The sequence below is a fragment of the Lemur catta genome, chromosome 12 (assembly GCF_020740605.2).
Source record: "Lemur catta isolate mLemCat1 chromosome 12, mLemCat1.pri, whole genome shotgun sequence".
NCBI classification, from domain to species: domain Eukaryota; kingdom Metazoa; phylum Chordata; class Mammalia; order Primates; family Lemuridae; genus Lemur; species Lemur catta.
In genome coordinates, this window is record NC_059139.1 from 283,026 (window position 1) to 301,654 (window position 18,629).

Genomic DNA, 18,629 nt, shown 5'->3' on the forward strand with positions numbered 1-18,629 from the left:
TAAAGGAAAATCCGAAGTAAAACGAACTGGAAAGAAACCTGTTACTCACAGAGATGTGATTGTGTGCCCAGAAATGCCAAAATAGCCACAGGCAAATTATTAAAATTATAAGATTGCTGGGATATAAAATAAACACAAAAATTGATTGCATTTCCATAAAATAGCAACAAATAATTAGAAAAATGAAATTCAAACACATTTTTAAAAAATAACATCACAAAATAAGAACCTAGCAATAAATATAACAAAAGATGTACGAGACCACTGTGGAGAAAGTATAAAGTTGTATGAACATACATTAAAGGACAACTAATAAAAGGAGCAAGACACCAGTATTACATGTATGTCAACTCTTTCCAAACTGAACTGCAGAGTGAATGTAATCTCAAACGAAATCCCAACTTAACCAGCTAGTTCTAAAGCAAAGTGTGGGAAGTGCGGTGTGTCAGCAATGGCCGAGACACCCTGGACCTGAGGTGGGAGGACACATGGACCACGAGGGCAAAGGAGGCTCCTTAGGGGATGGGGCTTACACAGGCAAATAGGGAATCTGGATCCTTAACCTTCAAACATGCACAAATCAATTCTGGGTAAAATATATATCTAAAATCCAAAATAAACAAAAACATAAATTCTATTGGAAGATAACACAGTAGAATATCTTCATGACCATGAAAAGAGAAAGATTTTTAAAATTAAAATCCAAACTGCTTTTTTCATAAAGAAAAATCTTGATACATTGGGCTATATTAAAGTTTAAAATTGCTCTTAATCAAACAACACCATTAAAAAAAGTGAAAAGATAAGAAAAAGCTATTTGCAAATGTCACCCACAGAGCACACTACTCAAAATTATCAATAACTCCTGCAAATAAATAAGAGACAGACTATCCAGTAGGAAAATGGGGAAAAGACTTGACAGGCACTTTACAAAAGGAAACACAGATGACCCATGAACACAACACCTGAAAGGCACTAACTGGGGAGGGGAGGGCAGGTGGAAGCCACGTGTCACCATTTTCTAGAATGAAGACACTGACAACCTTGCTGGTGAGTGCTGAAACCATGGACCAACAGACATTCTCATACACAGTGAGAGGCAGGGTTAGTTGGCACATCTACTTTGGAAAACAGTTTGGAATTACCTAGTAAAGCTATTAAAATATGGTTAAGGAATTAAAGGAAACATGAATATAACGGGAAATAAAACCTTGATGAAAAGAACCAAATGGAAGTTTAGAACTAAAAATACATATAATTTCTGATATTAAACATTCACTACACAGGCATAATTCAAATTAGGCATGTGGAAGAAAAGATCAGTAAATTTCGCAACAGGGCAATAAAACAATCTCAAGTGAAGCACTGAGAGAACAAAGGATGGAAAAACCCAAATTGCATTTAGTGACCTGTGGGACAGTATCAAGGTCGAACACAAGTGCAACTGGAGTCCCAGATGAAGGGCAAAGAGGATGGGGGAGGAGAAGGAGAAGGAGCAAGAGAGAGACTGGGTCAAATAAGAAATTAAGAAATAGTGGCCAAAACTTTTCCAAATTTGATGAAAAATATAAACTCACAGCTCCAAGAAGCTCAATGAAACAAACCCAAGCAAGACAAACACAAAGAAACAGCACATGATCATTTTCTATAAGCTTAATATGGATTAATATTTAAATCTTTTAATATCCTTAAATAAATGATCTGATGATGAAAGAACCCCACCCCCACCCTGGAAAAAAATAAATGTGGTATGACACATTTTCCTGCTGAGTTACAGAAGCCGGTGCTGCTGGACACAGCCACAACCAGACACAGAGGTCACAGAAGGGGACAGGCGGGAGCCCAGCGATTCCTCCTCTGAGGAAGAGAGCACTGATCCTCACACACACCCTCACCCACACACCCTCTCTCACACCCTCTCTCACACCCTCACCCACACACCCTCACCCACGCAACCTCACCCTCACCCACACACCCTCTCACACCCTCACCCTCACACCCTCTCACACCCTCACACCCTGTCTCACACCCTCACCCTCACACCCTCACCCACACACCCTCACCCACACACCCTCTCACACCCTCACACCCTGTCTCACACCCTCACACCCTGTCTCACACCCTCACCGTCACACCCTGTCTCACACCCTCACCCACACACCCTCTCTCACACCCTCACACCCTGTCTCACACCCTCACCCACACACCCTCTCTCACACCCTCACACCCTGTCTCACACCCTCACCCACACACCCTCTCTCACACCCTCACACCCTCTCTCACACCCTCACACCCTGTCTCACACACTCACCCTCACACCCTCTCTCACACCCTCACACCCTGTCTCACACCCTCACTCTCACACCCTCACCCACACACCCTCACCCTCACCCAGATGGCAGAGAGCACTTGCTTCTTAGGGCCTGCTCACTGGTCCTAAATCAATTAAACACTGTCTGAAAAAATTGCCTTATTTTACCACTCAGAGCAAATATTACATAAAAGGTGAAGTTTCCAAAAATCTAGTTTTATGTCCTATCATGACATAATTTTAAGAAATACATTATAAGCAAAAGAGAGAGCTGGGGTTTGGGTAGATGTTTTTACTGCTTTATGTTAGTATCATAAAACTATTTTAAATGTTTCCCAGATCTATGAATGTTATTATATTAAGTCTTTGCACTTATTTATTCCTGCTCACCTACCATGGTGTGTAGCCTTTTTTATAAAAGAAAATGAGAAACTCATTTATAGTCTATAAAGAGCCACTTGAAAAGTTAGCTTTTCAGAACAATACATTACATTGGATAAGAATTGCTTGTTCCACAAAAGTTACTTTCTTTGTCACACATAGCTCTCTTTTACATTAGGCAAAAAAACACTGCATTTACTTCATCTTAGGATATTTGATGAAAAATTAATGGTCTGTTTTCTCAAAACTTGTCAGTGTATTTTGTCTCAAAATACATAAAGGGCTTGGATTAATCCTATCATTTGAAGATAATTTAGAAAACAGGGCTACAGACCCTAAATACATTTCAAAAATCAGCAGTAATTACACAAAGAAGAGACAGCGCTCACCAGCAAATACACTAGGAAGAAACACACGGGTACAAACCACCTAACTTCTCAACAGGAGTCAGGAGAGGCAGCCGCCACGGCTGGTGCCGTTGTGGGGACACAGGGTCATGGTCTTCTTGAGCTCCTGGTAGCTCCAGTGCATGTGCTCCACTTCTGCCCGGTGCCGTGCCCGTGCCTGGCTCAGCTCCTGCAGCAGGTGCTCATTGGTGCTGACCAGGGAGCTGGAGGAGGACAGGCCATGTCAGCCCTTACCGGGCCCTGGCTCTGCTTCCTCCCCAGCGGCCCTCACCTGGCCGGGCCTGCCCCCCTCAGCCCACTGGCACCCGACCCCTGCACACAGCCAGGCTTGTCCCGCCTCCAGGCCGTGCCAGGCCTGCCCAGCTGTCCTGCTGGCTGCTGCCCACCTCTTCCCTCTAGGCCAGGTGGGGCCGGGGCCACCCTGCAGGAATGAGTGAATGAATGAGCTGATCAGGCAACGAGCCAACAAAAGGCTGCGCCCATTCCAGCCCTGCACAGTTTTCTTGAGAAGATGACGATAACCTTTGTGGCGAGCAAAACAACGTGCTGAGCCCAGAAAAGATCCAGAGACTGAACTATTTCTAATTCCCAAATACAGTAATTCTGACACAGTAATAGTGTGATAGAAAATTTGTGATTTTCAATACCATTAACCATTTTTATTTCAGAAGGGATTTTTAGAAAGAAAGTGCTGCTGCATTTTACCAACTCTGTCATCTCCAGTTAGCACTGACTTAAGGACATTTGGAGTGTCAAAAGTATTACACAAAGCAGGGCACACTGAGCTCAGCCATTTTAGCCACAAAGATGACAAACCCACACGCAGGCGCTGGCTCCGTTTGCTTGGAGCACCATGATGGACGCTGGCTGGGCAGAGCTCCGACTGGACACGGTCAGCAGGAACCCCAGGGGCGTCGGGAGGCTATGCCCCCGCCTTGTTCACATTTAGGCCACAGTGCTCAGAGAGCAGCACCACAAGCACCTGGACCTGCCACAGATGGGCCGTCAGGTACCAGGCTGATCAGTCCCTGCCGTGACTGCCCTGCACCTGTGGCTGTCACACTCTCCTTCCTTCTGCTCTTCCCCATCTGGTCTCAGTTCAATCTCACCTTTCAGAAGCCCTTTCCTCTCTATAATTTATGCCTGTGATGGGCCCCTGGGGGTCTGTGGCCTTCAGCCTGAACAGGGGCTGCACCTACGACCAGACTGCACCAAAACCCAGGGGGTGTGCTAGCCTCTGCCCAAGGAGTGGGAGAGAGAGGAGGATGGCAGGAGAGCAGATGAGGGCCGAGAGGAGGCAAGGGCACTGACCATGGGCTGCCTATCCTACTGGGGTGACAGGACATGGCTCACACAGCTGCACGACTCGGCTCAGAGTGACCTGTCCTTGCCTTGGCAGCTCACCTCCTTCCCGAGGCCAACATCCTCTCTGCACAGCCTCCACCCACTTCCCATCACACGAGTCTCTGAACAGAAGCTGAGCTTCTGCCTTGATGGTCCCAGCGCCCAGTACACTCCTCACCACCCCTACAGCAGGGAGTGAAGGCAGAAGCTCCATGTTCTAAGTGGACAGCCAGGAAGTGCAGGGAAGGTACAGGCAGCAGGCACATGGCCCAGGCGGGGGACACCCTACCCACGTCTCACCATCTTACACGTGCCCCTCATCTCCCCTGGCCACACCTCACAGTCATACCCCACAGCCCACACTTCACAGATCACACCTCGCAGTCCACACTTCACAGGTCACATCTCAGTCTACACTTACACTGCACACCTCACAAGTCACACTTCACAGGTCACATCTCACTGTCACATCTCACAGGTCACACTTCACAGGTCGCACCTCATGGTCACACCTCACAGTCCACACTTCACAGGTCACATCTCGTGGTCCACACTTCACAGATCATACCTCACAAGTCACACCTCACAGTCATATCTCACAATTCATACTTCACAGGTCACACCTCATGGTCACACCTCACAGTCCACACCTCACAGGTCACACCTCATGGTCCACACTTCACAGATCATACCTCACAAGTCACACCTCACAGCCCCACTTCACAGGTCACACCTCACAAGTCACACCTCACAGGTCATACCTCATAGTCACATCTCACAGTCCACACTTCACAGATCATACCTCATGGTCCACACTTTGCAGATCACACCTCACAAGTCACACCTCACAGTCCACACTTCACAGATCACACCTCACAAGTCACACCTCACAGGTCACACCTCGTAAGTCACACTTCACAGGTCATACATCACCATCAGACCTCACAGTCTACACTTTATAGCCCCCACTTCACAGATCACACCTTGTGGTCACACCTCACAGTCCACACCTCACAGGTCACACCTCATGGTCACATCTCACGGTCCACACTTCACAGATTATACCTCACAAGTCACACTTCAGAGCCCACACTTCACAGGTCACACCTCATGTTCACACCTCATGGTCACATCTCACAGGTAACACTTCAAAGATCACACCTCATGGTCCATCCACACTTCACACCTCACAGGTCATACCTCACAAGTCACACTTCACAGGTCACACGTCACCATCACACCTCACTGTCTACACTTCACAGTCCACACTTCACAGGTTACACGTCCTGGTCACATCTCACAGGTCACACCACATGGTCACACCTCATAGTCCACACTTCACAGATTATATCTCACAAACAAGTCACACTTCACAGTCCACACTTCACAGGTCACATGTCATGTTCACACCTCACAGGTCACACTTCATGCTCACATCTTACAGGTCACACTTCACACTCATACCTCATGGTCACATCTCATAGGTCATACTTAACAGGTCTCACCTCACAGTCCGTATTTCACAGGTCACACCTCACAAGTGCACACCTCATGGGTCCAAACCTCACAGTCACACCTCACAGACCATATTTCACAGGTCACACCTCATGGGTCCACACCTCACAGTCGACATTTCACGGGTCACCCTTCACAGGTCACACCTCACAGCCACACTTCACAGGTCTATACTTCACAGGTCACATCTCTTGGTCCACACTTCATGGATCCATACCTCAAGGGTCACACTTCATAGGTCACACCTTACAGAACACTACTACAGGAAGGGCCTCACTTTTCACTGAGAGAGGGAAGTTCATGGAATTTTCAAGTCAACATACGATGCACGTGGGTCCTGGATGGCAATCGCCAAGACTCACCATCAGCTGCGCCTCAGTGCCTTCCTGGCGTGACACAGGCCAGCCCCACCCGCCCTGCGCCGGGTCTCCTCCCCTCAGCTGCTCCCACCCAGGCTCCCAGGCAGGCACCTGTGGCTCTCCTGCAGCATCTGGGTGAGTTCCTGGATCTTGTCATAGTGCTCCAGATGCTGCTTTAACTCCACAATCTCACCAGAGAGCCTCTTCACACTCGTTTCAAGTCCTGAAAGAGAACAAAGTATAGCTGTATTTACTGAAACTTATTCATACATTTTGAAAACAAAATCAATTCTAGATTTAAATTGGATCTAGGTTACAAGAAAAAAATGTCACTGGGAAAACATCCATTTTTATGAGACTCAAAGAAAGGGTGAACACAAATGCAAGGCCTCATCCAACATGTCTGATCATTTCTACCCAGGGCCGACCTCTGGCTCCCCTCCTTGGGGTGGACGCTGTGGGATTCTGCTCTCCAGATACCCCAAAGAGCCACATCCCTGCGCAGGGGGTCCAGGCACTAGCTGGAAGCTCCCCCAGGATCTGCCAGCTGGCTGGGCCTCTCTTCCACCAGGAAACAAACGCTGCTCCTGAGGGGAGGGCCTGTGGCTTTGGGGCAAAGCACTGAGGAACCCACGGTGGCCACCTGTCTGACATGCCCTCTGATTTCACACCCCTCAGTGAGGGAGCACGTCATTGGTTTCCACTGACACAACTTCTGTCTCCTTCTGGATTTCTAACTCAAGAGGGGAAGAGATAAATTACTTATTGGCTCCCCAAATCCAAACATGGGACACAAGTAAACCCACATTTAGAAACACCACTGCAAAACTACACAATGCCAGAGACCAGCAGAACACCGGAGTAGGCAGTTTATGGGTAATGACACCAATGGCAGATTCTCCTCATCAAGTCCCACAACAGTGGAAGAGCACCCGCAAGTGTTAAGACAAGCCCACTCAGAATCCACCTCTACCAACACATCCGCTGGAGGGCATGAAGGAGTTTTGGGAAGAGGGCAGTAACAGTATGGTTTCGAGATCTTCCAGAAGCCTCACATTAGTCAAACCAGGAGTATTAAATGGCAAAACCAGAACCCCATGGAGAACGTTACAGCCCCCCGGTGACAAGAAAGCCTCAAGATCGCAAACATCAGAGGCTGGGACAAACCCCCGACACCCACAGGTCACGCAAGGTGTCCACATTTGGGGGGGTGAAGCAGCGGTCCACAGTGAGGCAGCTGACAGATCCGAGAACGGGAGAACCCCCCAAGTGTCCTGTTTCCCTGGGAACCACAGCCCCGCCCCTCTAGTGAGGGTGAGACCACGGCGTCCTGTGCAGTCTGGAGGGGCTGGGGTAACCCTGTGACCTCTCAAAGCTGACCTGCCCAGTCCCTTCAAGAACAGGGCCCGCTGGTGCAGGGTCAAGGTCAAGGCCACCAGAGAGAAGGTTGGGGAGGGAATAGGACCTGAAAATCCCCCAAAGAAGGCTGCCAGATTTTTGATCCATGAGATCAGAAAGGCTGTCCTGACCCTGCCTCCTTCTAGAATTTCAAGAGAACAAATTTCAGGTGAAAATGAACAACAAAAAGGTATTAAAGTCAAATCTCCCATATTTTTATAAGACAAAGGGTAAGAGCACGACAGCAACCCTGTGACAAGGGAAACCACACCCACAGAACAGACCAAACCATAACCCACTATTTTAAAACAAGATAAAGACAAAAAGGAAATGATAAAAGACATGAAAGAACAGAATCAGAAAATGTCAGAAAAGAGGTGACTAAACTTGGGAAAGAATTAGCAACAAAAGAAAAAATTCACACTAGAAAGGACGCCCAAGCTGGAAGGAACCCAAGAGAAAGTACAGTGAGTCCTCACTCAGCATGGCTGACGGGCTCCTGCAAACTGCTTTACCTGATGCTACGAACATGGCAATCAGCCTTACCGCAGGCTTACGGAAAGCGAGAGCCACATTTCTACAGCATATTTCTAGTCACAAAAACATCACTGAACTTCTAGATAAAGAGCAAAACACTTCTAATATTAACCACTGAAGTAAATGTGAGCTACAGATACATTTAACACAGATTAATATAGACAAGATACTAAGTTACTCCAGTTCAGGGTTGTGGCTGGCAGCTCAGGGCACAAGGCAGGCACCAGCCCTGGGCAGGACACACTCGCACCCGCACTCGCTCATACGAGGACAGTCTAGGCATGCCAGCGACCCTGACGTGCACAGCCTCTGGATGTGAGAGGAACCGAGTACCTGAAGAAAACCCCCCCACATGTGGGGAGAACATGCAAACTCCACAAAGACAGTGGCTCTGGTGGGGAATTGATTTTTTTCTCAACTTTATAACAAAACAACATTGAACAAAATGATGTCATGTCTTAAAGAAATGTAAGATGAAAGGAAAAATTATGCAAATAAAAAAATGATAAAGAACCCTTACCACTCAAGAAAACAAATCAACAAAAACAAATGGGCAAAAGATCTGAGCAGACACTTTGTCTCATCTGCGGCTGCTTTTGTGTTACGAAGGCGCAGTGAGTTCGGACTGAGCCCATTAAGCCCACGAGCCCTGAAATATTTACACCGGGCCCTGGAAGGAAGTCCTGGGACCCCTGGGAGATGAGAGTAGGAAGAGGCTCGACCTGCCGTCCTCAGTGAGGCGCAGACGGCATCTTTCAGGAGACTCCACGTCACACCCAGAGGCGCCTGAACTTGGAATACTCAACACACTTTTGTAAACATGGCAAAACAGAACCCGAGAAAGTGAAGTGAGGGAAATGAACATTGTCTGGATCTGGAAGAAACAGTGACCAAGAGAAAAAGCCACAGGACACCTGCTGGGAGAGACACAGGCTGAGTATCAACGAAACCTGAATCTCTAATGCCGAGAGAGGCAGGGCGACAGGCCCCTCACCAGTCCCACGGCACCACGGCCACAGGAAGGTACCCGAGGAAGTTTCTAAGAAAAGTCAAAGACGACCATGAGCAGTAAACCCACATGGTGACTGAGCCACCCTGCAGACCTGCACGGGGCCAGTGTCGTCACCTGGGACAGGGGTGGCAGGCGTGCTGAGGACGGGGTCACTGCTCCTTTCTGCTCAGCTCTCTGTCCACACACGGCCCAGGGTGTGCTCCACAAACACACACCAAGGCAGCCTTCGCAGCAACGGGGCAGGGAGGGGCTCGATCCCCGCCCAGAAGCAATATCTGCTGTGTCTGATCGCTGTCTATTTAAAATGAAGACTACATATCCATGTTGGAAAACTTAAATTTCACAAAGTGAGGTTACCAAATAAACTACGAACTTACCAGTGATCTGCAAACTTAATGTGGCTGAAGCATCTGCATTTTTAACTTCTTTTTTCATGCTGAACAAAAGAGATTTCAAGCTACTATTCTCCTCCAAAGATTTGTCTAAATGTTGCCTCAAGTCATCCTAAGGACACATAAAATACACAACTCAAATTCAGTAAAACACATGTAGAAAATAAAATGAAACCTTTTGATAATCCTCAGAGTTTGTTTTCTTTTCCGTAAGTTTGAAGTGCAACGTGAGAGCAATAACTGCGCTTCACCGCACGGCTCCCGCCAGCAGGACGTCCCTGCCCAGCACCTTGGACCTTGGGGGTGGGAGGCAGAGAGGGCGGGGCGGGTCCCAGCTCCGCGGACACACCACACCCAGAGTCCCCCTGCCAGGCGTGTGTGCAGCTGTCGGCCCTGCTGCTTCCAACAGCCCCACGGTCACCGCGGGTCCCTGTTTGGGCTCCTCAGCCACCCGCGTCGCAGAGGGGAACTGGTGCTAGGCCCCTTTACAGTCCTCACGGTATGGAGAAGACACTGAGCACACAAGGGGATGTTGAAGAGCAGGGGAGGGCGCCAGAGCCACTGTCCGAGCCAGCCACACGGCGGCATCTGCCATGGCACTCCCAGCCCCTGCCTGGCGACCCTCCTGCACCCCAGTCCTGGTGACAAGGGAGCCATCCATGCTGCCTGCAGCTGCAGCCAGGGCCCCGCGGAGGGCCAGCAGGCTGTGCTCCCCGGGGACCAGCAGGCACATCCAGGGTCCGGGGCTCTGGGAAGGCCCCGCCTCCCTCCACCAGGGGAGCCAGCACCCGAGTCTCCACAAGACACGAGCACGCACGTGCAGGAACCTCTGCTCTGTTCTTCACCTGGCAAGCCGCCTGCCAGGCCCTCGGTGTCCATGGCGAGAGCTGGTGGCTGGTCCGAGGTCATTTCTCTCAGGCTCACCTTTCAGCTCCTTCGCTCCAGGGTCTCCTCCTCACGCTGCTCCCTCCACACCCCGCCGCCCGTGCAGCACTCCCGACTCCGCGGGGGTGAGCTCCGTGATGCAGGGCCTCAGCTTCCCTCTCTCAATTAAAGTCTAGGCTGTGACAAGCGTAGGTGACAGTGGGGGGACCGGGCATGTCTGCCTCAGAGACCGGGGCCTTCACCTTCGCTGCAGGAGACGCCACTGCAGCTGTCAAAGCGCCACCTGGGTTCTCGCGACCACAGCATGACGTCTTCACCTGCAGAGGACACTCGAGCTTGGCAGACCTTCTGGAACGACAGAGGCGTCTCCCTGGAGAGCAGTGCCTGCCAGCCTACAGGGCTCCTGCCCGAGCTCCAGCCGTCCCGGGCTGTGCCACCACAGGAATCCTGGCCACGCTCTGCTGACCACCACTTCCCTAGGATGGGGTCGACGGGTGGACCCGAAGAAGCACGAGCAGGGCCTGGGCTGCTAGAGTGTTCCGGATCACCCGCCCAGCCAGGGAACCGTGGGCCACTCCCATCCTGTGGCCTGAGACTGTGCGGAGGATGAAGGAGCATCCACTGGGCCACGTCTGCACACGACGTCCACACTGGACAGCACAAAGCAGACTCTTGGGCTCCGTCTGTCTGGATCCAGCTGGGGCCAAATGCAGCGGGTCGGGCGTCTGCACCCACCCCAGCGGGCACCATCCCCTGCCTCGCCACCCACAGGCCACATGTGTGACACGGTCGACACTGCTGCGGAAAAGATGTTCTCATGGCAACTCCGGTCCAGGCTTGCTTTGCAGATGCAGGAGCCATGTGTGCATCTGGGACTGTACTGTCTCACTGCCTTCATTTTTCTCTAAAACTGGAGCTTTGTGTGAGATCTCGGAAAGGTAGGTTCTCACGAAATAAAGGCAGCCAGTGACTTCAGACAATCCAGAAGTCCCAGCCATGGCGGCCGTCTCCACTCCACTGCACAGATGAGGGGCTGACGCAGGGGCCAGGCAAGCAGCGCGCACGGCCCGGCGACCCTCCTGGCGTGCCGGCCTCGCAGGCCTCCCCTCGCGGAAGGGCTCCAAGGATGGGCGAGCCTGGCTCTCACTGGCCCCCGGCCCTGTGCCCTGCGCAGCCAGCAAGGGGCCAAGGGCCAGCCCAGACCTCCCACGAGGGAGCCTGGGGAGACAGCCCCAACCCAGACGAGACTGAGGCCAGGCCTGCAGCCCAGACCTGCAGACCCTGAGACGCCAAGTGCACATGGCTTCAGGCCACTCGTTTTGGGGTGATCTGTTCTGCAGCGACGAATAACCTGCCCAGGGGGCAAGTGTCTTGCCCAGTGGACCTGGCTGGCAGCCCCACAGCTGAGCCGCTCCACCGGGGGATGCTGGCTTTTTAAAGTATTGACTTTTTAAAAGGAGAACATCTCAATGGTCTGAAATACCATAAAACCAGTCCAGGCTCAGCCCGGGCCCCAGCTTGCCCTTGGGTGCCACCTGGCGGGGAGAGCCCTCAGGTCACACAGAGCAATGCCCGCGCAGCGCAGCGGCAGGACGCAAGGGCCCGCCCCGGCCTCAGCCCCGCCTGTCTCCCCAGCCTTGCCCGCCACGAAGAGAAGGCAGCCGCCCAGCAACCCCGCCAGCACCCGGCCAAGCGTCCGCAGGGCCTGGGAGTGGCACACAGGCAGGTGGTGCCCCAGGGGCAGCCAGGGCCCCGCAGGGAGGGACACGCGGTGCTGCGGCTGAGGGCAGCTAGGGGGCGGCGTGGAGTCAAGGGGTCCCCCGTCCCGTGGACACGCGGGAGCAGCACAGGCGAGGCTCACCATCTCCTTGCGAGTACGGCTGAGCTCCGCCGTCACCTCGCCCATCTTTGCCGCGTACCACTGCTGCTGGCTGGCAAGGTGGCTTTGCAGAGACTCGTTCTCAAGCGTCAGGTAGCTGACTTTTTCATTCTCAACTGCCAAATTGTCCTGAGCTGCTGTAAATTCTTGAACGGAGGACAAAATGTGTCTTGCCTGAGCTAGGAGTAAAAATCAAATATTATCATGGCACTAATATTCAAAGGATGAAACAAACAAAGCATGCTCAATACGTTCTGAATTGCACAGACTGCCACAAAACCACCTCGCTCTGGTATGTGCAGGTCCAGTTGTGGGCAGGGTGGAGAACAGAGGAAACGGCTTTCGCTCCAGAAGAGAAGTGACCAGAGAGCGACGGCTGCGGATCAGGCACAGCCATGTCTGGAAGGCCCGGATGCCACACCCTCAGCAGGCACTGAGGGCACCTGGCCTGGGCCCTGCTGTGCCAACCACAGCTGGCAGCGCCACACGGGGACCGTGGCTGGACAACAGGCCAGCCCCGCTGCCACCACCAGCTAGAAGCTGCTCAGGAAGCCCCTCCACAACCCTGCCCTCACGAGAGGGTGGAGATTTATAAACTATGGGCTAGGATCCGGGGCTGCAGCTTCTCAGGGCGTCCCAATACCAGGAGCTGTGGGGCCACAGCACGTATGGCGCGGTCAGGAGCCCCTGGGGCGGTGCTCAGGCTGGGCCAGGACCAGCGAGCTGGCGAGGCCCGGCCCCCAAGGGACACTAGTGGCCACACCCAGGCTGCAGGACAGACAGAGGCAACTGCCCAGGACGCAGCAGCTCCTGGTCTCACAGCTCGACCCGGGATGCAGACCCTGCTGTGTTCTGACACCCGTGTGCCTGACAGAGGCAGAGTCAAGGCCCCTCTGGGGGAACCGTCCTCCCAGGCTCCAAGTTGCTCCCACCAAAGCTGCACAAGCCCAGGGTGCTGCGCACGATGCCAGGGAGAAGGTGCAGCAGCAAATCCCCACACTGAAACCAAGCACCTGCAGGCAGCACCTGCAGCCAACCGAGATGACAAGCTACCCCCACCAGCCCCAGGGCCCCTGCTGCGGTGGAGGCAGAGGAGACGTCAGGGACCTGGTGCCAGGACAACGACAGCATGCTCGGAGCCCCACATGGTGCACACGCAGACCCCAGGGCCCGGATGCTTCCTGGGGCTGAGCCGCCTCACATCCCGACTCACCGAGGAACACCTCGTGGCTGTGCAGGGACCTGCTGCCTTCCCAGTACCTGTCCACCAGGTCCAGGAGCGCCTCCAGGAGCACCACCTCCAGGGCAGCCTTGTCCCCGGGCAGAGCTGCTGAGTGCAATCTGGGCGACAACTGTGGAAACAAAATCGTGACACCAGCAGGTTCCTCCACCAAACGAGGTCTCTGACAACAGTGTACACCCCCCAGGTGTGCCTGCCAGAAGGGGCAGAGGAGCCGTGAGGCTGCTGCCCTGTGCCCGCAGGAGGCACACCTCGGCAGCACCTGTTCCACAGCCACCGGCGCTCGCGTGGGGTCAGGGAAGAGGACAGGACAGGGCAGCCCCAGCACGCCCTCCGCTCAAGCTGGGCCTCGCCCCTTCCCTCGATCCAGTGAGACAGGACACACACAGACCACGGCCAGGCCACACGGCAACACACTCTGCCCACAGGCTGCTTGCTCTCTCCTGCCAGGCTCGCGGGACGCCAGACAGTGGCCTACGCAGTGGTCTAGCAAGCCAGGCAGCAGCCCCGAATGGTGCAACCCAAGCAGCCACCACTTGGTTTGTGCCTCCAGCTCAGGACCAACCAGGGAAGTCAGAGACGCCCCCGTCCTGCCACAGGGAGGCCCCAGCCTTCCCTCCCGGCCTCCACCCGAGCCGCGCACTCCTCTGCCGCCCGAGTCTGCCTGTCTAGCGAGCGCCGAGTCACCAGCCTCTGGCCGGTCTCCCCCAGGTGGCCCTCACCACGTCCACAGCAGGCACACCTCTATGTGTCCAGCGGGGCAGGCGGCAGAGGCAACAGAGCGGCTGTCCATGCGGCCTCGGGTCCCTCTGAGGGGGAGAACTCTATGGAAAACCACGGACGCGTTTCCAGGACTCTCCCCTCGTGACAGGGTCGCCAAGGCTGCAGCCGGCCGAGAGCACCAGCAAGTTGGGCGAGTCCCCGGCCAGCTGTTTCCGTGCCTCTGGCTCAGACAACATGCAGGAGGGGTGCAGCGCACAGCCAGCTTCTGCCAGAACAGAGGCAGCAGCACGGAGGAAGAGCACCACTAAGAGCAACGCTCACCCTGAGAGCACACAGTCCCGTGTCGCTGAGCGGCGCTGGGGGTGTCTGCATCCCTGGCTCACCTCTCCGGCATCAGTTGTGCCCTGAGACTGCGGCTCTTCCGTTCCCGATGAAAAGGTCCTCTCACTCCTGCCTTCCGAGCCGTTCTGCCTGCTCAGACTCTCCGCGGGGCTGGGGGGCCCATCCGTCCTCTCCAGGCAGCTCAGACATTCCTGGTCCAAGGGCCCCTGGAACCTCCCGCCAGGCATTCTTCGCTTCCTGTACTTTTCAGGGCCAGGCAAAGGACATAGCACCTTCTGTCCTGACAAACTTGACTTCTGAGAAGAGGCTGAGTCCTCAACACCCATGGAGTCTGTAACACAGAGAGGACCAAGCCCTCGTGAGACCAAATCCTCTGGGCTCAGGGGCCAGCATCACAATTTTCAGAAGGTATGTACGTGTGCACACATGTGCACAGGCATGTGTACACGCACGCTGTGCACGCACATACACACAGCCACACACCTGCACCTGCAGGTGGGGGCGACGGGAAGGGTGTGAACGCGCGGAGTCTGCAGGAAGCAGACATGAAGCGTCCCTGTTCTGCTGCCACCGCTTCTCTGTACGCGTGCGCACCTGGACACTTCACGTGGCCTGTGCTTCGGTGAAGAGCTCTGAGCAACGTCAAGCACCGGAATGTTGTTGAAGAGTGGTGAGGGGTGAGATCCCACGGCCACTCTGTGGCTCTGCGGACCACTGCGCCCGAGGAGGCGTGGAAGACAGGGCGCGAGGGGCCTCGCCTAGGGAAGGCCGATGAAAGCAGGAGGGTGACCCTGGCCTCGGCCACAGCCTGAGCTCCAGGTGACCATGCCACGGCCCACGGGGGCTGGCAGGCCACCACCTGGCCGTTCTCCCTCTGACCAAGGGTGCAAACAAGCCTCTGGTGCCGTTCACTCATGCCGGGGGGTTTCCTGATACTTTCACCACAGATGCACGTGATGCTCTCAGTTAACTTAGTGTGCGGTCTTCCTCACCTTACTCTCTAAGCTGGGCCATATGTTTACAAGAAAGTGAGTGGAGAGTGAGAGAGAGCAAAGGGTGGGGAGGGAGAAAGTGTGCGTGTGCACGCGTGTGCAGAGAAAAAGCACCTGCTTTCACAGACCATGAACCTCAAATAGGGATGGACTGTAAATTTCTGCGTACTACATACTTTGCTAAGACATTTTAAACAGTTCCACAAACAAATACAAAAAAGGAGAGCAGGAGAAATTTTATAATAATGGCAGACATTGCGAGAAATATTTAGATGCTTACAAAAGAAGTGACGGGGAGGAACTAGCAGGGCTGCCACGGGCGAATGTGCCCCCAAGCTCAGGTGCTGGAAATGCAGTTGCCATGGTGACAGCATTACGAGGTGGGGCCTTAAGTGGCGATCAGGTCACAAGGGCTCTGCTGTCATCACGGGAGGGTGCTCCTGATGACAGGGTGAGTTTGGCCCCGGTTAACGTCTGTCTCTTGCATTTGCTGCCACCTGCTGCCTGCCGCCACGGGCCGGCTCTCACCAGGTGCTGTCGCCTGCCCCGGGACCTCCCAGCCTCCAGAACCGTGAGCCACACAAACGTCTGTTCTTTATCAAGCACCCAATCCCTGGCATTCTGCTACAGCAGCAGAAAACACACACACACACACACACACACACGCACACACACGCACACACGTGTGGTTACCTGAGTGTGGGGGGAAGTGGGTGTGGGGCCCGCAGGTGCAGGGAGCCTCCAGGGCAGCTCCTCGAGGTGGCGGCTGCTTCTCCACACAGCAGCCTCGGGGCCAGCTCCTCCGCTCCTGGCCCTGGGGTGCGGAGTCCCCACACTGGTGCCGCGCTGACCAAGGGCTCAGCAGATGTCTGGATTCTAGTTCATTAAAGAACATTCCAACAGTGTTATTTCACTAAAAATTGCACTTTAAGCATCTGAGAGTGTACGACATCTATTAAATGTATTTTCCTTAAATCGACTAAATAAGAAAAAGACAACTGAGTGGGTTATTTCACTAAAAATTGCACTTTAAGCATCTGAGAGTGTACGACATCTATTAAATGTATTTTCCTTAAATCGACTAAATAAGAAAAAGACAACTGAGTGGGTTATTTCACTAAAAATTGCATTTTAACCATCTGAGAGTGTACGACATCTATTAACTGTATTTTCCTTAAATCGACTAAATAAGAAAAAGACAACTGAGTGGGTTATTTCACTAAAAATTGCATTTTAACCATCTGAGAGTGTACGACATCTATTAACTGTATTTTCCTTAAATCGACTAAATAAGAAAAAGACAACTGAGTGGGTTATTTCACTAAAAATTGCATTTTAACCATCTGAGAGTGTACGACATCTATTAACTGTATTTTCCTTAAATCGACTAAATAAGAAAAAGACAACTGAGTGGGTTATTTCACTAAAAATTGCATTTTAACCATCTGAGAGTGTACGACATCTATTAACTGTATTTTCCTTAAATCGACTAAATAAGAAAAAGACAACTGAGTGGGTTATTTCACTAAAAATTGCATTTTAACCATCTGAGAGTGTACGACATCTATTAAATGTATTTTCCTTAAATCGACTAAATAAGAAAAAGACAACTGAGTGGGTTATTTCACTAAAAATTGCATTTTAACCATCTGAGAGTGTACGACATCTATTAAATGTATTTTCCTTAAATCGACTAAATAAGAAAAAGACAACTGAGTGGGTTATTTCACTAAAAATTGCATTTTAACCATCTGAGAGTGTACGACATCTATTAACTGTATTTTCCTTAAATCGACTAAATAAGAAAAAGACAACTGAGTGGGTTATTTCACTAAAAATTGCATTTTAACCATCTGAGAGTGTACGACATCTATTAACTGTATTTTCCTTAAATCGACTAAATAAGAAAAAGACAACTGAGTGGGTTATTTCACCAAAAATTGCATTTTAACCATCTGAGAGTGTACGACATCTATTAAATGTATTTTCCTTAAATCGACTAAATAAGAAAAAGACAACTGAGTGGGTTATTTCACTAAAAATTGCACTTGAAGCATCTGAGAGTGTACGACATCTATTAACTGTATTTTCCTTAAATCGACTAAATAAGAAAAAGACAACTGAGTGGATTATTTCACTAAAAATTGCATTTTAACCATCTGAGAGTGTACGACATCTATTAACCGTATTTTCCTTAAATCGACTAAATAACAACAAGACAACTGAGTGGGCTATTACACTAAAAATTACATTTTAAGCATCTGAGAGTGCACGACATCTATTAACTGCATTTTCCTTAAATCGACTAAATAAGAACAAGACAGCTGAGTGGGTCAGCCACGTGCCAGCCAACATTATCGCTCCACAAGCTCCCGAGGGACAGACCAGAGCTGGGGCAGACGCCGTCCAGCACAAGACCGACGGCAGAGCTGCAGCCACCAGGCCGTGGGGGGAGGTGCAAAGACAGACAGGTGATCCCCACACAGAAGAGAGAATCTAGAAACAGACTCAGATCACTGATTCCAACACGTGTGTGAAGGTATTAATAATTAAACGAGGAAGAAGTCTGTCCAACAAATGTCATTAGAACAAGCAGATACACAGCCGTCCCTCGGTGTCCACGGGAGAGGGGTTCCAGGACCCCCCAAGGACACCAAAGTCCAAGGACGCCAAAGCGCATGATGTAACCTGTGCACGTCCTCCTACACGCTCCACGTCATCTCCACGCCACTTGTAATGCCCAACACAATGTACACGCCGTGCAGTGGGTGCGGGGGCGCTGAGAGGGGGCGTCGCCTGAGCCCAGGACTTGGAATCCAGCCTGCGCAACACGGCCAGACCCCCGCGCATAAAAAAAATTAAGAATAAAAATAAGTAAAAAAAAGTTAAAATGCCATGTATATAGTTGTTAT

At 51.9% G+C, this 18,629-nt stretch overlaps 1 protein-coding gene across 9 annotated transcripts in view; it reads right to left on the reverse strand.

Moving 5' to 3' along the window:
• CEP72 (centrosomal protein 72) overlaps positions 1–18,629 on the reverse strand; it is a 59,282-nt gene that overhangs the window by 12,158 nt on the left and 28,495 nt on the right. For 5 of the 9 annotated variants that reach the window (XR_006738674.1, XR_006738673.1, XR_006738672.1 and 2 more), the window contains exons 6-11: positions 16,411–16,593; positions 14,767–15,056; positions 13,634–13,772; positions 12,403–12,599; positions 9,642–9,768; positions 6,429–6,540 (exon numbers count right to left, since the gene is read on the reverse strand). Coding sequence is in view for 6 of the 9 variants with exons in the window: in XM_045566530.1 (XP_045422486.1) it covers positions 6,429–6,540; positions 9,642–9,768; positions 12,403–12,599; positions 13,634–13,772; positions 14,767–15,056; positions 16,411–16,593 (1,048 nt within the window). In the remaining 3 variants the exon portion in view is untranslated. Of the gene's footprint in view, positions 1–2,933; positions 3,303–3,395; positions 4,088–6,428; positions 6,541–9,641; positions 9,769–12,402; positions 12,600–13,633; positions 13,773–14,766; positions 15,057–16,410; positions 16,594–18,629 lie in introns of those variants that run through there. The other 4 variants (XM_045566533.1, XM_045566527.1, XM_045566532.1 and 1 more) reach the window with 2 other exon arrangements.